The 23,405-nt window shown below is 44.2% G+C and overlaps 2 protein-coding genes across 9 annotated transcripts in view; one reads left to right on the forward strand and one right to left on the reverse strand.

Moving 5' to 3' along the window:
- Positions 1-730: 730 nt before the first annotated feature.
- The window catches only part of PATJ (PATJ crumbs cell polarity complex component), a 373,536-nt gene continuing 350,861 nt past the window's right edge, over positions 731-23,405 (reverse strand). For 5 of the 8 annotated variants that reach the window (XM_032302602.1, XM_032302601.1, XM_032302600.1 and 2 more), the window contains 3 exons: positions 16,384-16,490; positions 13,049-13,172; positions 8,248-9,689 (listed from right to left, as the gene is read on the reverse strand). In XM_032302602.1, the coding sequence (XP_032158493.1) occupies positions 9,543-9,689; positions 13,049-13,172; positions 16,384-16,490 (378 nt within the window). In that variant the 3' untranslated portion in view covers positions 8,248-9,542. Of the gene's footprint in view, positions 1,235-8,247; positions 9,690-12,405; positions 12,916-13,048; positions 13,173-16,383; positions 16,491-23,405 lie in introns of those variants that run through there. The other 3 variants (XM_032302603.1, XM_032302605.1, XM_032302604.1) reach the window with 3 other exon arrangements.
- Positions 21,922-23,291, forward strand: LOC116567523 (splicing factor 3A subunit 1-like). Its single transcript, XM_032302606.1, has 2 exons — positions 21,922-22,015; positions 22,747-23,291. Exons 1-2 carry the CDS (start codon positions 22,010-22,012, stop codon positions 23,200-23,202), a joined length of 462 nt encoding a protein of 153 aa, XP_032158497.1. The 5' UTR covers positions 21,922-22,009; the 3' UTR covers positions 23,203-23,291.

The raw sequence follows: 23,405 nt of genomic DNA on the forward strand, positions 1-23,405 counted from the left end.
AGAATCCCCTGGGAAGCTTAAAAAAAAAAAAGAACAACCCAACACCTTCGATCTCCCCCTCCGTCCCACCCCCCCCCCATTTGATCGGTCAGGGTGTACCCCAGGTACTGGGCATTTAGAATGGCCCCAGGTGACTTTTTAAAAAAGATTTTATTTATTTATTTGACAGAGAGAGAGACAGCGAGAAAGGGAACACAAGCAGAGCGAGAGGGAGAAGCAGTCTTCCCATTAAGCGGGGAGCCCAGTATGGAACTGGATCCCAGGACTCTGGGATGATGACCTGAGCCGAAGTGACGGAGCCACCCAGGCGCCCCATGCCCAGGTGATTTTAACGTACAACCAAGGTACTGGCCTAAAAGAGACAATGGGCAGCTGGCTGAGCTTTCGGGCCAGGCGGGGGCTGTGTGTTGTGTGGCCTGTTACTTCTTGTCTGTCTAGGTGGTTAGACAGACAAAACCAGTCAGACTTGGTCTTGAGGGAACACACGTCAGATGGTAAGGTAGTGGGGGAGGTGGCCTGCATTCCTGTCTGCCTCTGACCTATGCGATTGCAAATTACCGCACACAGAGGGAAAAAAGAGAAAGTGCTCTGGCCTCAGGGTTTCTAACTTCACTGTGTATCTGAGTCAACTGGAGAGCCTGTTAAACACAGATTTCTGGGGACGCTTGGGTGGCTCATTCGGTTGTCTGACTCTTGATTTCGGCTCAGGCCATAATCTCAGGGTTGTGAGCTGGAGCTAAGCATGGACCCGCTTGAGATTCTCTCCCCTCCCCACCCCCCACAAAAGACAAAACAAAACAAACCGATTTCTGGGACCTATCCCAAAGATTGGGTTGGTCCAGGGCTGAGGACCATTTGCATTTCTCCCAGGCAATGCTGCTGAAGTGGGTCTGTGGTTGTAACTTGAGCAGCACTGCTTTCTACACTAACGAACAGTCTGTGGGACGTCCTCAGGGTGAGGGAGCCTGGCTTATTCTGGGAAGTATTTGGTGGCATGAGTGTTACTATGACTGCCGGAGACCGGGATGCAAACTAACCTTCAGCGCTTCAGAAGCTTGCCGAGTCTGGACTTCACTCTGAGTGCAATGAGAAGTCATCTAATTTGGCATATAACTACTTGGGGGTCCCTGGGCGATCAGATGGCAGTAGTAGTAGCTCAGGTGTCTGTTCCTGGGGCTGTGGTAGCGATGACAGTGACTGCTCCAGCGCTGAGGACACCAGAGCAGACAGGAGGCTGGAAAAGGGGTGAGAACAAGGACAGAGACCACTTCCTTGTGTACCTTAAGGCAAGGCTATCCCTAAAGGGGTTGCAGTTTGGGGCACCTGACTGGCTCAGTGGGAGGGGTGTGTAACTCTTGATCTTGGGGTTGTGAGTTCAAGCCCCACACTGGGTGTAGAGATTACTTTAAAATAGTAAAAATAAATAAATTAAAAAAAAATATATATATATATAGAGAGAGAGAGAGAGAAAGGTTGCAATTCAAAGTCCCATGATGTCCGTGATAATGTTATACGTCAACTTTGAGGGTGCTTTTGGATGACTCTTTTTAACATTTGAATCAATAGATTCAGGGGCGCCTGGGGTGGGTCAGTCATTAAGTGTCTGCCTTCAGCTCAGGTCATGATCCCAGGGTCCTGGGATTGAACTCTACACCGGGCTCCCCGCTCAGCAGGAAGCCTGCTTCTCCCTCTGCCGCCCCCCTGCTTGTGTTCCTTCTCTTGCTGTGTCTCTCTCCATCAAATAAATCTTTTTAAAAAAATAAAAATAAATCAATAGACTTAGTTAGCAGATACATATATATAGCAGATAACATGGTGGGCCTCATCCAATCACTTGAAGGCCTGAATAGACCAAGAAAGCTGGTGGTATTCCTGAGCAAGAGGAAATTCCCTAGACTTTATCTGTATGTTGACTGTCCTGGGAGATGAGCCTGCCAACCCTCATGGCAGATTTTGGGCCTGCCAGCTTTCATAATTTTATGATCCAGTTCCCAATTTTTATTTTGTTTTTTGAAGATTTATTTGAGAGAGTGTGTGTGTGTGGGGGGGGGGGGTCAGAGGGAGAAGTAGACTCCCTCCTGAGCACGGAGCCCGATGTGGGACTTGATCCTGAGATTCCAGGATCATGACCTGAGCCGAAGGCTGTCACTTAACCAACTGAGCCACCCAGGCATCCAGTTCCCAATGTTTAAAAACCAATGAATCTTCTTCCTTGGGTATGGGCGCCCTGGAACCTGTTTCAAATAGACCCTGAAGTTCCCAGGAAAATAAATCATGACTCTAGCTTTGAGGGGAGTGAAATACGACAAGGTCGACCTTTACTCCACCATTTCTTCTGCTCTCCCAGGAGAAGAAAGCTAGACACATGACCAGCCAAGACATGAGGCAATCGACACTGCACCTGTCACCAGCTGTGGCTAGCTTGAGAAGAAGAATGCATAACACATGAGGGTTATGGGAAATCCTACCTTGGAAATTCTTTCCAGAATGTAGAGGTATATGGGGAGTTGATAAACAAGGTTTTGTTTTTGTTTTTTAAAGAGAAAGACCTCTTCTTCTTTTTTTTTTAATTAAAAAAAATTTTTTTAAATTTTTTTAGCATAACAGTATTAATTATTTTTGCACCACACCCAGTGCTCCATGCAATCCGTGCCCTCTCCAATACCCACCACCTGGTTCCCCCAACCTCCCACCCCCAACCCCTTCAAAACCCTCAGGTTGTTTGTTTCAGAGTCCATAGTCTCTCATGGTTCACCTCCCCTTCCAATTTCCCCCAACTCCCTTCTCCTCTCTAACTCCCCATGTCCTCCATGCTATTTGTTATGCTCCACAAATAAGTGAAAGCATGTGATAATTGACTCTCTCTGCTTGACTTATTTCACTCAGCATAATCTCTTCCAGTCCCGTCCATGTTGATACAAAAGTTGGGTATTCATCCTTTCTGATGGAGGCATAATACTCCATAGTGTATATGGACCACATCTTCCTTATACACTCGTCTGTTGAAGGGCATCTTGGTTTATTTATTTATTTATTTGTCAGAGGGTGAGAGAGCATGCACAAGCAGGGGAGCAGTAGGCAGAAGGAGAAGAAGGCAGAGGGAGCAGCAGGGGAGTCAGAGCAGACTCCCCTCTGAGCACGGAGCCTGATGCAGGGCTCGATCCCCGGACCCTGGGATCATAACCTGAGCCAAAGGCAGACGCTCAACCACTGAGCCACCCAGGTGTCCCAGACCAGGTCTTTTTTGTCAGCAGCTAAAAGATAGGTCTATTTTTGTTTTCTAGCCTTTGTTTCTATTTTTGTCTTGAAAGTGCCTTGTGTTGTAGAGCTAAGTTAGGTAGAACTGAAATAAACTTTAAAAATTTGGGCTAATTTAGAAGCCATGCGTGGGTGCTCTACAATAGCTTGCTGACTTGATGAATTCCCACTGCGGCCGCCTGAGGACTCCTCTGCCTGCAGATTAGCTGGGCAACTGGGCTACTTACTTCCCCGGGCATGTCTCTCCCACCTGTGAAATGGGAGTGGCAGTGGGCAGCCGGGACAGACTCCAGTCCTGAGACTGCCACCATCTCTAAGATCTGATTCTAGAAAGAAATTTTTGTTCCTATGTAACTTTGCCCCACTTGGGTCCTAATACTTGACAGCAACATCTCAGGGATCCAAGGCCAAAGCTGCTTTCTTGTTCCTTAAAGTGACTGGGAATAAAAAGCTGCTCAGAAAGAGTGGAGGTTAAAGTCTTTTACACACACACACACAAATAACTCTTCCAAATTTCAGTTTATATTGCCATTGTGCAGACAGTGAAATGTTTCTTTTCTAGTCTTAAATATGGAGAATCTGACAATTGCAAGTCAAGGTGTCAAAACCTTCACATGGAACTATTACCTAAATTAAAAATTTTGTGCTCAAAAAAGTCTATTCTGATGGACTTTACTAGAAAAATATAAAGCATAAATAAAATATAAAATGGAGGAGGAAACTGGAGCTAAAAACGTTTACTTGCTTATAAAGTGTGAAAAGCAATGCTGTAAAGAAAGGCAATGTTGCCTGAGCTCCCAAGATGAGGCTGGGTTAGTTCTGATCCTGATAAAAAAAAAGTGTGTTCCTGAAAAGAGATTGCCTCCCTAGGTCATGTGGACAGGTGTGGCTGTGGGAAGGAATCCAAGGTTGGAGTTGATTCTACAAGCTGGGAGAAACCAAGGGGCTTACTGGTCTAGTGCTTCTTTTAAGTGCAAGATGCTTACAGAAAACAGAATCATCATGTTATGAGAACCTGATTGCCATCAGCATCTTATATCCCTTTGATTAGATCAAGGATAAAGGGCTGAAGGGCTTTTGCTTTTGTCCATGAAGAATTAAGTGCTACGGGAATTACCTTCCTGCTGTAGTAAATACCTGGAAAAGTGGATGTCATAGATGAAACAACAGTTTTCGGATATCAGGTAACAGGCAGCACAGGATTTTTGTCCCTGAAGGAAGGGAAACAAGGTCGACAACTTGTCCCAGTGTCCTGCCACGAGGCACCATCCCGGCCACAGCTCAGGAAGGGGAAACTGATAGACTTCATTGGTGCAGGAGAGATCAAAGTTCAGGGAGGCCACGACGGCTAGAATTTGTAAGGCAGAGGACTGGACAGTAGGAGCTTCACGAACCTGCATGTGCAGGGGAGGGAACTCCTCAAGGCCAGCAAAGAAACACCTGGAGTTGAGGCAGGGTTGTGAATAGTTTCCAATGTTCAGAATGAAAAACCCTCATTATATACCAGCATTGGGTGGAATTTCCAAGATAAATCCTTAATATCAACAGGACAAGCTTAGCCCTAAACGAAAGGTGCGTTAGACCCACCCTAGGAAAGTTTATAAACAACACCTGAAAAAATCCGACGGATCACAAGAAACTGGAACTGTGGGTAAGAACAGTCCACGCTATTTAAAGGAAGACAACAAAATCTGCCACCCCAAAATGTAAATTTTACAATGTTTGGCATCCGATAAAAATCAGACATGCAAAAAAGTAGAGAAATAAGACCCACCCAAAAGTAGAAAAGAAACAGCCCCAGGGATGTCAAAGATGATGGGATACTGTAACAGACAAGGATCTTAAACTACTACTTTGAGTCTTAAAATATGGTCAGATACATGAAGAAGGGGCCAAGTACACACGCCCTATCAGCCAAATTTGGCCCGCTGCCTGTGTTTATAAATAAAGCTTTACTGGAACACAGCCAAGTTCATTCATTTCTGTATTGTCTATGGCAGCTTCCATGCTACAATGGCAAAACGGAGTAGCGATAGATTGCAAAGAACTGCAAAGCCCAAGATAGTTATTTTCTGAGTCTTTACACCACGTTTGCTGACCCCTGATGTAAAGGAAAACATGAACATGAGGGAAATGAAACGTGTGTGTGTGTGTGTGTGTGTGTGTGTGTGTGTGTGTCCCCCAAATAAAACTTCTAAGGATGGGACATACAGTCTTATTTTTAAAGATTTTATTTATTTATTTGACAGAGAGAGAGACATCGAGAGAGGGAGCACAAGCAGGAGTGGGAGAGGGAGAAGCAGGCTTCCCGCTGAGCAGGGAACCTGATGTGGGGCTCGATCCCAGGACCCCGGGATCATGACCTGAGAGGAAGGCAGACACTCAACGACTAAGCCACCCAGGCGCCCCGCGTGCAGTATTTGGAAAGCATATGGGATGGAATTAACATCTAAGATGAATCTGACCTAATATGTTTTCATCTGGTGGGATAGGCTGACTTCTTAGATAACAGAGGGGCAGAAAGTGTGTGGTCGGGTTAAAAGAACAGCAGTTTGCAATTCCAAATTCGTGGAATTAAGGTGCGTAGAGGTTAAAATTCCTCACCACAGGGTTGATGGTACTTGAAGCATCTTGCTGGCTTCCAGAGGTAGGAGCACCGGCCTATGGAGTGAGCGTTACTCCCTATCCCAGTGGCATGGCTGATGCCAGGAGCCCTGGTTCTAGTTCAGTTCTGGCTTCTTGATGGCACAGGTACCAGCTCCACAGGTGTGGAGAGCCATGTTGCAAGAACTGTGGAACACGTAGACGGCTATGCCTGAGAGGCTCAGCTGTAAATGTTTAACCCATGAAATATGGGTGCATTTGAATGACGTATAGGCCATTCTAAGAGTCATGGGGAAGGTATATGATTAACCAAGAGTCATGGGGAAGGCACAAGTTCTATAGAACAATAGAGTCACGTAGATGCTCACGAGCACTTCACATGCTTAGGGATAAGGTCACAGGTAGCACTTCTGATTGGTGAATAGACTCGTCGTGTGATCTATTGATTGGTTGCCTGTAATTCATGTTAACTATATCAAGGGGCTACAATTGTGGTGCGGGGTTCCCGAATCAAGATATGTAGAAGATTGTCAATAAAGAAGTTTGCCACTCAGCCTCGACTGCGGGTCGTTCTTGCCGGCGAAGAGCGACACACAGGCTCACGCCAGGATAATCAGTGACCCAGGCTGCGGATTCTGGGCAAGAGTTCTGAGCTAAGCCCCCTCAGAAATATGTTTTTTCAAGGTCATTACTGTTTGAAACCACAAATCATCAGCATGAATGTCTAATTTCAAGCCACTTCCATATGTAGGAAAAGTCTTTTTATTTTTATTTTATTTTATTTTTTAATTTGAGAGAGAGAGAGAGAGCACAAAAGCAGGAGGTGAAGCAGAGGGAGAGGGAGAAGCAGACTCCCTGTCAAGCAGGGAGCCTGAAGTGGGACTTGATCCCTGGACTCTGGGATCGTGACCTGAGCCAAAGGCAGACACCTAACTGACTGAGCCACCCAAGCGCCTGGGGAAAAGGGTTTATTGCTCATGTTTGTTGAAGTAATACTTCACTATGAGCCAGGCACTGTACTAAGGATTCTATGTGGACTGTACTCAATGCTAGTACTGAGAAACCACCCACCTCCACCCTTTTCTAACTGAAGAAACTAAAGCAAGGGATAATTTAAATAACTTGGCCAAGGTCACAAGGCTGGTGAGTCAGGATTCGAACTCAGGGGGCTGCCAAGACTTGCCCTGTAGACTACTACACTGGCTCTTTTATAAAGCACCTGTTCTAATGCTTGGCAACACACTTACTGCAAGACAGCCATGAATGCAGCCCAGATTTTAACAGGACTGGAAAACTTTGTGAGAAGTTGGATTCCACACCCATACCCCTCAAATTAGGGAACAAAATGGCTAAAGAAAAAAAAACCAAACCAGATGTAGAAATTACAGTTTTTCATGTATTATAAGATTCCATTTGCCCTTCAGGCAACTACACTTACTTAGACTCTTTGGAAACATCTTACACATACATTCGGCAGTCCTGTTTTTCCAGACTGACTTCCCTTTCATGTTCACTCCAATCACAATACTTAGATTTTCCAAATGATGAGGCCAAAACCATACATGTGGCTATGAGACAATAGCTCTTTTCAAATTCCCGTCTTTGGTGTCCTCTTAGCTTTTAAGTTCTGATGCAAAAAAGCATTTTTGGCAAGGCAATTATTTAGTAGTCGTGCAGCAGAGACAGAACCAGGGATGAAAATATTGGTCAATTTACTGCAGCAAGGACTATAAAGCACAGTTATCCGGAGACGTTCAGGGGCATGACCTAAGAGGATAATGTGTATGAGACATGACAGCAGGGTGCTATTTTGAAATCGATATTTAATGGATCAAAATCAAGCAGAATCACATTTCAAAAGCCATATATGAAGTCTTATGCATGTGTGTGTGTAAACCCGTGTGTGAGCACATGGACACACACATGCTTTTTCTTTTTAAGGTGCATTTTCAAGTTTTATTTGGGCTTCACTTCTTCTAGGTTGCCTCAGGTGTTCTTGCAGGTACAATTAGCCTAGAACTTCTGAGGCTGAAAGCTTCTTCTCATGCACTGAAAGATAAGACCCTAACAAGACTGCACATGGTGGATACATCAGAAATTCCGAAAAGCCGTATGTAACTTCAGAAAACTTAATACCAGCCACGAAAGACATTTTCAACATAACATTTAGGCACTCTATACTTTGGAATAGCCACAAAATATTCCGACGAGAGTTAATGCACTTTGTGATGATGTCTACTTGAAGGTAATTCTTAATTAAAATCTGTAATTATTAAATAACATTTTAAAATCAGAGTCCATTCCATTCGGATAATGACGGTGAACCATGAACCATTTGCAGCATTGTGTTTTAGTTCAAAGATGCTAAACTACTTCGATTACTGATCCTGGTACTCCTCTCTCACAGTACCTTTTTTTTTTTTTAAAAGAAGAACTATAACATTCACTGATAAGCATCTTCCCCCTTTTCCTGCTAATACCCAAATTAAAATGTCCCTATTCAACTTTAAAGGTATTTTTTGTATTCTCTGCAGCAATTGCTTTCTTAGCGCAAAACTTTAGCAAATGGGTGGGCGGGGGGCTTCTTGAAGATCAGGAAACATCAGCCAAGTAGCCCTCACTGATTCTTCAACTGAGTTCATTTCCACTCACTTTGTGGCTAAGTATGTTGTTCTATCCTTTTGTTCCTACAGTATGTGCTGCTAGATTGACTGGTATGGAGCCAAGGGGAAGGATATTTAAATCTGTCACTCTGCTTTTGCACAAGTCCAAGGCTACCCACACCAGGTCTAACCTGAGGGAAAACTTACTGATCTCTGCAGACTGGTTCTGGGGCTTCTATCTCCTAGTCTGAAGACTGAAGAGAGGCAATGATGCCTGCCTGCTGAGATGCCATTAACTTCAGCTGAACTTCCTGGACTTGAATATAATCTAGCATGGTTAGAATTCAGAACGTTGATGTTAATTGTTCCTGTGGAGAATAAGGTGCATTTGCTCAGTGGCACACATTTATGTAGCCAAGAAAACAATCAGAAAGTCTTCCAGAATTTTCAGATTATAGTCTGTAAATCAACTCATCATAATCATCAATGACTAGCTTATAAAGATCTACCTAGAGAAACAAATTTGAGACTTATCTGACTCTATGTCGTGCAGAAAAAAAGCACAATAATTTCCCATAGGAGAACGTGGTGTTTCATCATGGGGAGCAGTGGTAAGTTAATTACACTCCTAATGTTTTCTGGCATACTTGAAGAGACAATTAGCATGAGTAAATCACGAGTGAGATGACAAGTTGGTTAACATTTGTGTCTGTTTGTCAGAAAACATGTGAGCTTGCTGTTAAGCCTCTGAGTGAGTGGGGATGGGCAGAGAACGGCACAGGAATGAGAGGTGGTTCACTTCGGGTTCAGCAGAGATAATCAGAACCAGTTCCTACTAGTGGCCAAACGTGGATGTGAGATGCAAACCAGGTAAGACTCGTTCAGTTCTAGAAATTCACCTCACCCAGAGTCGATGGTTGGTTTGGGCAAGTCCCGTGAAATCTAGCCACCTCTCCTGAGCAAGAAGGGTGAGGTGATAAATGAAGGTGAATTCTAGGGGATGCTGCTTTTCATCCTCAAAGCTTCGTCTTTCTATGGCTATTCTACAGCATCTATCTTGTGATTAGGACCCGAGGCTCAGGACAGCACAGTTAAGATTACAGTCCCTTTCTGGCGTTTTAGAATGGCCACGGCTTGCTCATGAGTAACACATTCCAGCGTCTCGCCATTAACAGCTAAAATCTGATCGCCCCGCTTCAACCGGCCGTCGTCTGCAGCTGCTCCCTACAAACAAGAGACATTCCGGTTTAATCCAGGACCAAGCAGTTCACAAATAATATTAACATCATGGTGTACTTATGAAAAGAGCAACTTTGCAAACTACCAGTTACAGTTATTGCGAGGTAATGTTTTTAAACCAGGAAAATTAAGAATGTGGGATGTGTTATTTGAAGAATGGTTGGATAGTAACCATAATTATGCACTGTTTAGGTAACATACTAGTAGAAATGGACTAACATTCACGTTTCTTTTAATACAGGTAGGACCTTCTTTCAATATTCAGAACGGAAGGGAATTTGAATGTCATATTCACGAATATGTAATATACTGACAAAGGTAGAACTGAATCCGGTGTTAGTCTTAGTCCCAATGCCATCATTCTATAGGGTTCCCATTGCATTATTAAGATAGCTGCACTGACATTATCTGTCAAAAGTAAGTGTGGCCTCAGGGCGCCTAGCTGGCTCAGGACTGGCTCTCGGCCTCTTCTAAGGAGTGAATGTATGGCACATGGTATTTACTCAATAATGGTGGTAGCATAAAAAAATGAACTCTTTTGGTTGATCGAGCTCAAGTTTTCAGATTTCACAGTCTCTGAAAAGCTGTTCCCTAAATGTTCGGGATTGTTGTAGTTGTTAGGCCAATTTCTTGTTGGCTAATGGTGAAATCTGGCTGGCTGCTGGAAAGACTGAGACCTGAACTTGGCTTTGACTTTGAAGTTTCCAACCAAATACCTGAAAGAAAATGGAAGGTTCTGACAGCCCGTTAATCAGACTTAGTCCCCAAAGTCCTACACATTCAAAGTGCCTGTCATGTTTCTTATTTCTGGAGGGGAAAATAGACCTCAATGGGCCAAATTAATTTCTTAGTTGAGCAACAGAATTTTTAAAAGAAGCTTAGGGACAAAGGTCCCATAAAAACCCACACCCTGTGGGCATCTGAGATCCAGAAACTTAAGAAGACAAACATTTTTAAGAATAAATGATTGTTGGGTGCCTGGCTGGCTCAGCCTGTGGAGCACGAGGCTCTGGATCTCGGGGTCATGAGTTTGAGCCCTGCATTGGGGTGTGGAGATTACTTAAATAAATGAAGTTTAAAAAAAGTGTTTGTTGTTTAAAAGCATGTAAAAACATGTAGCTTTATTTCCTACCCCCTCTAAATTCTTATGGGGAAATGTTTAGGTTAGTGTCAAAATTCATTATTAGAAGGATCTCACCATTAAAAAAAAAAAACCCAAATAACTTTTGCCAGATTTTGGTTTATTGATTCTTTAAAGAAAACTTACAAATTTGGATATACTGGTTCACTCAAACAAATGAAAAAAAAAAGTCATCAAAGGACATATTATAATAAATGCTATGGAACTATCTAAAAATAATGATAGTAATTGTTTGCAGTGGAATGTTCTTTTAATTGAGACTGAACAAGTAGGCCATTGGCTAGGGCTTTAGAACTTTTTTTTAATTCGAGCTTTTCATTTTTAAGTGTGCCTCACTTTACAAACGAAGATCCGTTCCTTAAAAAATAAAACGTATCAAGGATGTCCAATATTTCCTCTCAGGTTACCACCTGCAGAGGTGCTTTCTAAATGAGCACTGTCAAGGAGGACCTTTGAAAAGAGATTCTGTGGGATCTTCTGTGCATTCATTGGCCCCACTACTTTATCTCACCATGATCTGATGGTGGTTTCTTTTAAAAAACCCACCAGCCAGGCACGGCCATTTCATCCTCAGTTGTATGTTCTGCTGACCTGACCGAAGGTGCCTGGCTTTGGTCCCACAGCCTATGGGTTGTCTAGATGGGTACTGCTGGGGTGGCTGCTAAGTCTGGGCTGCAGGCCAAAAGGCCTGAGAAACTAACCAGTCCTCTGTTTGAAGGTAGCAGACCCACCTACATACAGTTAGGTAGTGAGCCGGGCACTACAGACATTCTGGAAGGGCTTTACAGAGGCCAGTGCAGGGAAGGAGAATGTGTTTTTCACTATTCTTATCTACATAGCTGGCTCTTTTAAAACCAAAGCATAATAGTTCCCTCAAAGAATAATTATCACAACTACTTTCGGTGTTGTCTTAGGAAAAGGAGGGTCTGTAGGGAGCTTACTACCTTGGGAATCATCAGACTGGGGCAGTGCTGCCATCCGGAATGTTTCTGATCTGCCCTCCTTCTCCCTTTTCGCCCATCACCAGGTCAAGAGATATGTGGTTTGGGAACCACACATCTTTCTAAAAGGCACCCTAACAAATTGGAAACAGGTGGGTAAATCTAAAGCTCCCTAACGTGTTCCGAAAGCAAACGCCAAGTGACTTAAGGATTATGTCCGGTCATGGTTAGGTTCAATTAACCAGTGATAAGAGCTGCACTCATTATTTAGTATAATGGAGCTTTCTAGAAGGAGTAGCTATGTTATTTCTTCTCTTGAAGACCTTTATTTCCTTAGGAAAAAGCAGTAGGAGGCCACTGGGTCGATTAATAAACAAATGACTGTGATAAAACCTATGAAGAATAAAGTCATGCTGTCAATACTAAGTCCTTTTCAGAAATCTTAAAAATTTAGAGTAAAATTGGATTCCGACTTTAAAAAATCACAATAAAGTTAAAAATAACTTATCTAAGGGGCGCCTGGATGGCTTAGTTGGAAGAGCGTGCGATTCTTGATCTTGGGGTTGTGCGTTCAAGCCCCACAATAAGTGTAGAGATAACTTAAATACTAATACTAATAGTAATACTAATACTAATAAAAACCTATCCAAAAGCCATCTAGAGGCAGCAGTAGGAATGTGCACTGTGACCTATGTGTCAAGGATGTATTAGTTTATTTAGTTCCTGAAGGGCACTATTACCCAGCTGGAGTCTAATTTAGTGCCCTGATCCTGCAAGTACTTTAGCAGAGGACTGGAACAGAGAGAGCAACTTCAGCTAATGCATCCTGAGCTTACTGGTGACGGACGGCCATTAATGCCGTACTGACCCAAGGCTCATGCAGAGCGTTCCACCACAGCCTTCAGCTGTCCTCTTTTCTTGAAGGAGAAAGCCAAACTTTTGTACTAGCACAGAGTAATACTTCCAAGGCCAGCTTCCACACAGTGCGGCACGGTTCCTTATGTTGTGTTTTTCAAAGAAGACACTCTTTGAGACCTACTTTTGTAATAGGGTCCAAAGAAAATGACATTTCTTAGAACTCCACTCTTATAGGAGGACTCTTCTTTCACTAGTCTGCTGTGGGAATGTCCTACACAAGTTTAAAATGAAAAGCATATAAGTACACACCCAGCTATACCTACAAGTAAGCAAAACAAAGCACTTAAAAAAAAAATCTCACCTAGGTTAAAAAAAAAAAAAGTACAGTAAAAAGGAAAAAATACCTTTGCAAATATAGTCTTGACATAAATTGGCAGGTCTCCATGGGGACTTCCATAACCCCCTACAATACTAAACCCCAATCCTTCAGAGCCTTTCTCCAAAGTAATAATCTTAGGTGGAGGTGTTCTGAAAACACAATGCACGCTGTTTAATTCGAGAATAGATACTGAGAGGGAATTTCATTTTAATGGAAGAACACAGATTTGAGAGAGACTTTCACACTGAGAAACTATGAAGGCCAGTTGATGAAATCGGAACTCTCAAGAGAGCAATCTAGAAACGTACTTTTTATATTTCCCGTGTCACGCGGGACCGATGAGCAGTACATCTTTAATGACTTGAGGTTTTAGGGGTTTCTCTTTCATAAAACGCACTGTTTTTTAATGAAAAATAAAGTCACGATCCGGAGGTTGTCACAACACCCTTCCATATGCTTCGTTTTTAACTTCGACACTCACTGTTTAAAGCTGAATGAGACTGTCTTTATATCCTTAAAGACGGTGTGGGGACAGAGAGGTGGGGGACCGCTTAGCTCAGTGGCAGACCGCCACTCCGAGGTGGGCTGCTATGTAGGACAGGGGACCCCAGCCTAAGAGCTCAGTAGGCTGCTGTTCCTTTTCTGCCCCCGCAGCCTCACACTCCTCGCCCACCACTTCCCCCTAGGGGACCCAGGGTGGGAGCTCAGTCTTCAAAGCCCCGCTCCAAGGTGATGCTTTCCCTTGGGAGAGTCAGCTGATCCTCCTTTGTGCCCCCTCTGCAGTAGGGCCAGATGTCCACGGCACCCTCACTATACTGGGGCGGGACCACTGAAGTCATCTTTCTGCTCTATGGGACTACAAACTCCTTAAGTCACTGTCATCTGAGTGTTCCCAGCTGTCTGGACTGTGCTTGTCACAAACTCAGGATCATGACGCGTCCGTGAGAAGTGATATCCGGGAGAAAAGAGAGAAACCAAGGAGAAGCAAAATGGATAAAGACAGTCTGTTTCCAACGGGCAATTTTGATTTTCCAAGTTTTGTCCAGTGTGGAAGTCTTCTCTCTTAGAAATAACATGGCTAAAAATTAAATGATCTATGCAGGCTCAAGTAGTTTCAGCTTAGCGAATGCCAATTTCTTATTCCCAGATGCCCTGTCCAAAGGGTAAAAACCTCAAGGAACCCCAGGATGCCAGTGCCTGCCGTCTGACTCTCGGGAGTTTTCGTATTACATGCTGGTCGCCTCACTTGGTTTGTGGCAACGTGCACATCTGAGGGGCAGAGCCATGTCATACAAACTCAGCCAGTCACGGATTTAGAGGAATCTGCAAAACTGGGACATAAGCCACCTTTGCATATGCTGTTCTGTCCAACTAGAATATTCTTCCCTCTCCTCAGTTTTGCCCGGCTTCTGTTCGGGTGGATTTTCAGCTGCCACACCAATACTGGTTGTTTGTTGATGTACTTACTGGTTGTTTACAGCAGGCCATCCACAGGAACTGCTGATCGTTCATGTCCTAGAAATCCTTAACTCTTCTGAATGCCCCTCTTGGCTTATTCCAATTCTTTTAAAACTAAGCAGAAGCACCTGTGTCTCCAAGGACACACCCTAATAGAGTTGTGCCCCCACCTCCATGGTTCCACAGGACCCCGTGCTTACTTAACTTTCTCAGGGAACCTGGCTCCCCTATACTTATCAACTCTTACAAACGTGAATTTAGGGGCCTGTTTTCACGATTCTCCCCAATTCCTTGAGGACTGGGGCAATGCGTTCACCTGTGGTTTTTAAGTTTGAATCCTCAGAACCCAGTACTTGCACAGTATCTGGCCTTTGAAAAGTGCTCAATAAAGACATGTTGAAAGAATGATGAATTATCCCTTACGGCCACATGGTAATGAGGTCATGAATAAGGCTCCCCATTTCGGGACTTCATGGCCTTATAAGTACTCTCAGCAGTGGCCCACTAGCCAGATGTGAATTGGATTCATGGTTCCTCCTTCAAACACAGCCCCTGTTTCTAAGGATACTGAAACAGGAATCTAGACGTTCAAAGTCATTGTTTTAGAGCTGGGCCCTGGGAGCCACCAAATCATTGGAGACCGTCATAACTGTACTGCTTCACAATTAGAGACCTGTTTTCAGGAGGTGGGGGGACGTAACTCCACTCCTCAGTTGGCAACATCAGATGGGAGCTTGCCTCCCTTTATCTCACATTTTCAATTTGTTTTAATTTACTTTCATATAGAAGACCGATAAAAAAAAAAATCTCTGAATGTTAACAGTGGTTGGATTCTAAATAATTTATAGATTCTTTTACGACAGCAGTTCCCAACTTGCCAGGAGCTGTGGTTCCTAGCAAAGGAACCAAGATTACAAGGGCAGCTCTGCATTTCCATAGGGACATCAAAGGATGCTAAAGGTACATAACTACTCTTCTATAAGAGGGTCCTGATCCTCCCCCCTCTCCCAGAATAGGGCCACTGTAACTTAAAATATCTTAATTTTATGCATTTGTCATATTAAATTTTTTTTTAATTTTTATTAACATATAATGTATTATTAGCCCCAGGGGTGTATCTGTCATGTTTTAACAGCATGCATTTATTCCTTTCATAATGAGAAAAAAGTAAAATGAACTTAAGTTTAATATTCTTTCCTCAAGAAAAACAAACTCAAAGGTATGATTTAAGCTGAAAGTACCAGGAGATAATTCGAAATGTCTGTGATCATTAGAGCTTTCCAGTGAAACATTCAGATCCATCAACAAGCCTTTACGGAGCCCGTACTGGTGACCAGGCACTGGCGGTTCTGAGAGGCGTAAGTTTAGGCAGCATTTCTGAAAGTACAGACCCTCTGTAGACCCCCTCCTCAGAATCTCTGAGAACGGAGCTACAGAAATTAGCCATTTTAAAAATGCTCCTTAGACATTTAATATGCACATTCTAGGGTGAGAACCACTGCTTTCGTTAATGGCAATGACTGTTTTCAATGAAGAATGCCAGCAAGTATAGCACTAGGATTACTCTCAGAACAAGATTTTAGCTTAGAAAACACAGTTCCCTGCCTAATAAAGCAGGGTACCCCTGGGGGGTCAATCTGTGATTTGTAGAGGAAGAAGGCACGGTGTCAAAGTGACCAAATCAGTGTGTGCGCCGGCCCTCTCTTAGGAAGTTCTACCAGGAACCAAGCCTGATGAGAAATGAGGAAACCTTGGTGCATCCCTGGAGATTCTCCAGGAGTTAGAAAAGGTAATGCATACCTCCCCCTCCTCTTCTTTAGAGAGCACACTCTAGTTTCTGGAAAAGGTCTCACTGAGACTTGCCCATACATAGAACAGGCACTCTGCGCCTAGAATACTCACTCTGTGTCTTCTGGGTGGTGTTCAGCAGTGGGAGAACCAAGGTGGTAGCTTGGAGACATGTGTTCAAGCTGAGTTGCTATGGCGCTTATATTGGTATCTGCTACAACCTGGGGGAAAACCAGAACAGGAAAATCCACTGTAAGTCAGGGGAGAATTAGAGAAACCATACTATACTCAATGGTTGGGTCTCATACTCATCTGATTCAACCTATCTGCAGCATTTGGAAACAAATGATTATTCTCTCAAACTTTTTTTTTTTTTTTTTAAAGATTTTATTTATCTGATGTAGAGTAAGCAAGCTCATAAGCGCATAAGCAGATGCCCTGCTGAGCTGGGACCCTGATGGGGGGGCTCAATCCCAGCACCCAGGGATCATGATCTGAGCCAAAGGCAGACGTTTAATGAGCCACCCAGGCGCCCCTCAAGCTGTTTTCTTCGTTTGGTTTCCATTATACCATACTTTACTAGTTTCCTCTCTGCGGGCTTCCTTTTCTTCTTATCTCCTAAACCTCTAGGGGAGTGCCACAGGGCTCCATCCTTTAGTTTCTTATCTTTCTCATCTAACCCTCCCCTTAGTTAGCTCATCTTATCTCATCTCCCCCAACTGGATTGTCTAAATACCATCTAAGTGATGATAATTCCGGAGTCTGCATCTTCAGCACCACCTCTTAACTCCAGCTCTCTTTATCCAATCACCAGTTAGTAGGATGTCCAACAGGTGTGTCAGAGCTCACGTGTGCAGCACTGAGCCCACCCCTGTGACCTCTGTCTATTCTTGTGGACTTCCTCATCTCAGGTAACTACAACTTCATTCTTTGTTTCAGCCAATGACCTGGTGTTGTCCTTGACTACTCCTTCTCTCTCAACCTGCATTCAGTCCTCACAAAAATTCTATTGGTCTCCCCCACCCCACCTTGCTTCCTTTTCAAGGATTTTATTTATTTATGAGAGAGAGGGAGAGACAGCGCACACAAAAGCAGGGAGAGGGGCAGAGAATGAGGGAGAAGCAGACTCCCCACTAAGCAGCAAGCCAGACATGGGGCTCAATCCCAGGACCCTGGGATCAAGACTTGAGCCAAAGGCAGACACTTGACCAACTGAGCCACCCGGGTGTCCCTCTATTGGTCTGTCTACAGAATCCTCTCTTGCCTGGAGATCTACAAAAGTCCCCTTCCTGTTCTTGCTTCAGCCCCTCTCCGGCTCACTACAGAGCAGCTAGAATGGTTCTGTTCAAACACAGCAGGTTATTACACTCCTCTGCTTAAAACTGTCCAAAGGGAACCCAGCTCCCTAGGGTCACAAACTTACGTCACATACACGTCCAAATAATATTTGGCGAATGAAAGAAAGAATGACTGATTCTCTATTATCTCTTTTTTTTAGATGCTTCCAAACAATAATATATGACACATAAACATTCACTTTAAATTTTTCATCTGCAAAAAACATTCAAAAGCACGCAGAAGAAATATAGTATGCCTCTCACAGCTCATAGTAGGACACAGAATGAGGTTCTCAAGTTCTGTTTCTGACATTAAAATGGTGCTGTGTGGGGCACCTGGGTGGTTCAGTGGGTTAAAGCCTCTGCCTTCGGCTTGGGTCATGATCCCAGAGTCCTGGGATCGAGCCCCGCATCGGGCTCTCTGCTCAGCGGGGAGCCTGCTTCCTCCTCTCTCTCTCTCTCTGCCTTTCTGCCTACTTGTGATCTCTGCCTGTCAAATAAATAAATTAAAAAAATCTTAAAAAAAAAAAAAGGTGCTGTGCCTGAATTTCAGCTTTCTCAGCTGTTGAATGGGAATCATAAAAGCCTGCCTTGTGTGCTTAGCCTGGAGATGTCTTCCATCTCTATGAGTTCAGAGCTTCTCTCTCCAGAGCTCCTGGGCTACTCCTGCTTCTGATCAGTGGTTCTTCTAGATTATAATAATCTGTGCACAAGTAGGTATGGAGTGGGGGACTTTACACCAATGCAAAGAACTGGATTTGACTGCAGTTTCACAATGAGCCAATAGAGGGCACGGCTGCCCAAACTGCCAGGTTTAGCTGCATCTGACATTAGAGTTTTTACAGCGAGGAAAGCAACAGTCCCACCCTGGCGAATCAGAACACATTTTGGTGAAGTATCCTATTCTGGGGGAAAACACAGCTGTGTGCAAGTTATGGAATCTTCTGGAAATACCGTCATATATAGAATGGCTGCATGAACTGGGCAAAAATTTAGGATGAGACAAGGAGGAAAAGATGGATTCGTCTTGACCACAAGAGCCCCTCCACTTTCCACCAGCCCTTTTTGTACTCTCCCCACAGCAAGTGTATCAGAGAAGTTGTCTCTGCCTATGACCTCTGTAATCTCAACCTACACCATCCTCATGAACCACTCCACCCTGGCAGCCCTCCCCATCTCCAGAACTAAACGTCTGGGACCCATTTTCTGGCCTTCCTCCTGCTGCTGGGGCCCACTTTCCCACCTCTTGGTTATTCTACTCACCCCTATGGCTCAGTCCTGTGTCCAATTCCCACATGCACACTTAGGGTCTAGGTGACAATGTATATACTCCCATAGCTTTAAATGCCACAAGGTGCTGAAAATTCCCAGCTTATTCTGCTATATCCAATTGCCAAGTTACCATCTGCATTAGCTAATTCAAACTTTTTTTTAAAAGATTTTTATTTATTTATTTGATAGACAGAAATCACAAGTAGGCAGAGAGGCAGGGAGAGAGAGAGAGGAGAAAGCAGGCTCCCCGCTGAGCAGAGAGCCCAATGCAGGGCTCGATCTCAGGACCCTGGGATCATGACCTGAGCCGAAGGCAGAGGCGTTAACCCACTGAGCCACCCTAATTCAAACCCCTGATCCAACATCCATTTTACAATTCACTTTCCTTCTAGTTTTCCCTCTTAGTAGATGGTAGCTCTGACCACCTGACTAAAATGTGCTAGGTGTAAGACTGGAAATACTTGATTGCTGACGGGTGACCACTGTCGCACTAGAACGGATGCCGGGAGGCTAACCACACAGAACGCTTACTCTCTACCCACCAGCGACATCCCTCTCTCACCTGCCGGATGTAATCCACCACCAAGCCCTCTGGAGTCTACCTCTACCGTACTTCTCAAATCTGCTTCCTTTTTGCCCCTATCGTGACCATTCTAATTAATTCATCATTATCAGCTGCCTTGAACCAGCATCGCATTCATTCTCTTCTAATCTCTCTTCTGTACCACAGCCAGTTATCTTTCCAATATAAAATGGATAATGACACTCCCCTGCTTAAAACCTTTCAGCAGTCTCTCTTTCTATTTGGAATTCAGACTCCCTAATTATACACACAAAGATCCTCCCCTAGCCTGCTCCTCTAATCCCGTCAATCTCCTTCCATTCCAACCACACTCCAGTTCTCTCTGCCCACAATCTTATCCACCCCTCCCAAAATCCACCGGGGGCCTGGTATCAGCTTCCAGGTCACTTTCCGTATACTAGCCTTCTTTTTTTTTTTTTTTTTTTAAAGATTTTATTTATTTATTTGAGAGAGAAACAGTGAGAGAGAGCATGAGCGAGGAGAAGGTCAGAGAGCGAAGCAGACTCCCCATGGAGCTGGGAGCCTGATGCGGGACTCGATCCCGGGACCCCGGGATCATGACCTGAGCCGAAGGCAGTCGTCCAACCAACTGAGCCACCCAGGCGTCCCCGTATACTAGCCTTCTTTACTACTGGTGCTTAAATTAATTTCTCCTGTTTTCCTCCCCATGGCACTCACAAAATATTTCTAACAAATTGTGATGATACGTATTCCCATGACTGCTAACGGGTCTCCCTTACCTCCCCACCACAGGATCCATGAGGACAAGGACTGCTTCTCAGTGTTAACGTGCCTGGCACCTAACAGTTGCTTAATGAGTATTTGTGGAGTGAATGAATCCAAAACCTTCCTAAGGAATAGGGATTATGGGACTCAATTTTCTGAATTTCCACAGAACAGAGTAAGACAAAGAGGCTACAAGGAGATTGGTTTTGGGTTTTTATAGGAGAGAAAAAACTCTAGTCAGGCCCTTCCAGAACAGAATGGCACAGCTCATTGGGGCATGAGCATCCCATTGAAGCTAGCCCTCAAACAGAGGCTCAAAATCTATTAATTTGGGATACAGTAAAGGATGTTCCTGTACTTGGCGGGAATTTGGACTTGCGCTGTCAGCTGACCATGAAAACAGACCATCCATTATGGGGCTGAGGAAGAAAGTCAGTAAAATATTGTTTTCTTTAAGGTACCTCAGGATTTGATGGCAACTCGCTCCTTTCTTTGGTTTGTTTAGTCTCTAACAGTGCCACGACTACTGAGATCAGCTTAGCACTTACTTTACACTAAGCGCTCTCCTGAGTCCCTATAGGGGTAGGTGCCACTATTATATCTGCATTTTAGACAGATGAAGCTGGAGCGGAGAGGTTAAGGAACTTTCCAAGGTCAGTTAAGGAGGGAGAGCTGGTTTCATTTCCACATCATTTCACCCCAGAATCTTGTGCTCTACATCATATGCAGTGTGAGGGTATAGACCTGGTCTTGGACCCTCACACCAGGCAATCTGACTCACTCTGCATATAATTAAGTACAGTCTAGATATGGTGTCAGGGAGGGAGAGAACCAGAGAGATAGCTGAACAGGCAGTTACAAACAGAGCAGATCATCATGGTGTGTGGTTGACACAGGCTGGGAAACTCCCTGGCTCTTACAAGGTACTATAAGTAGAGGGCTCAGGGTACAGAAGATAGGCCCATGGATGTTCCTGAAGGATCTTTTTTTTTTTTTTTTAACTCTTAGAAAAATAATACACTTTCAAGAGTCCATGAAATTGGCCATATAAATTGTGAAACCAAAATCACAGTTCTACTTGGGTAAATATCAATTTTTATAAAAATCTAGCTAGAAAATATAAAAACACTTCTAACAGTACCGTCTTTTTTTTTTTTTTTTAAGATTTTATTTATTTATTTGACAGACAGGGATCACAAGTAGGCAGAGAGGCAGGCAGAGAGAGAGGAGGAAGCAGGCTCGCCGCTGAGCAGAGAGCCCGATGTGGGGCTTGATCCGAGGACCCTGGGATCATGACCTGAGCTGAAGGCAGAGGCTTTAACCCACTGAGCCACCCAGGCGCCCCTCTAACAGTACCGTCTTACAGAAAAACTCATAACCCTCTAAAATCTAAAGGCCTCTTGCTTACCCTCAACCCTGAAATAGAAAGGGTCTCCCACCCACGGATGATATTAAATCCCAGGGGCTTACCTAGGATCCTTAGAGCGGTTCAAGCTCCTCTTTTGTAGGAGTGGAAGCCAAGAAGCTAGATGGGATATGTGAGGGATTTTCACTGATGGCTTAGTCTTTTGTAGGAAGCCACAGAGAACATAAACCCATCACCCCCAGAATGACTCTATAGCCCCAAGGTATCTGCATTAACCATCTTGCTCTCGGAGTTGATTGGTCTTCCCAGGGACTGATTTGTGGAAGATAATAATCTGATCTCAGAAGGGTATATATGTTCAGCTGGGTACAAGTCCAAAGAGACGTGGCCTATGAGTCTGAGTTCAGCTCTGCTTCTGAAGTGCTCTTCCCCCATCAACACCAGGGACCGAACAACATGGAGGTAAGGCCGGGAAAAGGTCTATTTATGGGTTTTGAAGACGGGGGAAGGCAAATAGACTAATAGGAGGTTTCCTTATTATTATTGTTTTTTTTTTTTTAAGTAAATCTAGAACTTCTGTGGTAGTTTCTAAGGATAGAGACGGGAGTAGAGGAAAGCAGATGTGTTCCATCCTTCAACAGAAAGGCTGGCAGTTGTAGTGTGGGGGACAGACAGGAACACATGCGATTCAAAATGGAGAGAGGAGAGGGGAAGGACAGGGTTTCTGGGTAAAGCAAAGAAGGCTTTGAGGTCCTCAGACAATGGGTATTAAGGTCTGTGCAACTTGAATATGTGGTTCGGGAGCTGTGGTGTCCAGAGTTCTTGGTCCCAGCTAGGGCCAGATCCATTTCCACCATACTGAGATCAGCAACCTTTCTTCTCATCCCTGGGGACCGGAGATATGGCGGATGTCTTCCCCGCTTCCCACTCACCCTTCAGAACCATTCGCCTGGTTCAAAACCTGTGGGTCCTTTAAGTTTATGTCATCCTTTATTGTTGCACATAGTGCTGCTTCGTATACCTTGAATGGTTCTTTAAGACTGATCACTAGATGTGGCACTGCTGGGTGATGGGGATGCACAAAGGAAACGTAACAGACCGTCTGAAGCTGCCACGTGGCTGTAGCAGTTTGAACTCTCACTGGGCTTTAATGAAAGTACTTTGTTTCCTCACCTTCTCCCCAACCTTGTTAGGATCAAATATTTAGTAAGTGCCTACGTGAAGAGAGCGACGCCACTGGTCTGAAGGAAGATGTGGAGGAAATCCCTGTACCTGAGGAGAGGGAGACATGTGACATGAAAGAGGAAGATGCCACTCTACATGAGGGGAGAGAGACTCGTGAGATGAAAGACAAGAAGGAGAAAGTCACTCTATCCGACAGGAAGACTTGTGAAATGAAGGATGGGGAAGAAGCCATATCCTCTGAATCTAATGAAAAAGCAGAGGCCTGTGAATCAGTGGAAGAGGAAGAACCAATAAGGATGTTTCCCCCTCCAACCGCCATTACACCTCACTCCATGTTTCCCCCTCCAACCGCCATTACACCTCACAGTGTGTTTCCCCCTCCAACCGCCATTACACCTCACAGCGTGTTTCCCCCTCCGAATGGACAAACTGTATTTTCCCCTCCAGGAGGGTATTTATTCTGATATGCTTTCTCATGCCTCAGCTTCTTGTGGCATTTACTAATTCAAGTTAAAAGCAAAACTAAATTCAATCAGAACTGTATGGTCTATATTAAAACGATGTATGCTTGATACTTTCTGAGTCATAAAGCAAACGTTATTTATTGCATGGACCCTAAGATGAGTACCTTTCCTTAAAAATAGGTTTTGGGGTGGCACCTGGGTGG

Source organism: Mustela erminea, chromosome 10, assembly GCF_009829155.1.
Source record: "Mustela erminea isolate mMusErm1 chromosome 10, mMusErm1.Pri, whole genome shotgun sequence".
NCBI classification, from domain to species: domain Eukaryota; kingdom Metazoa; phylum Chordata; class Mammalia; order Carnivora; family Mustelidae; genus Mustela; species Mustela erminea.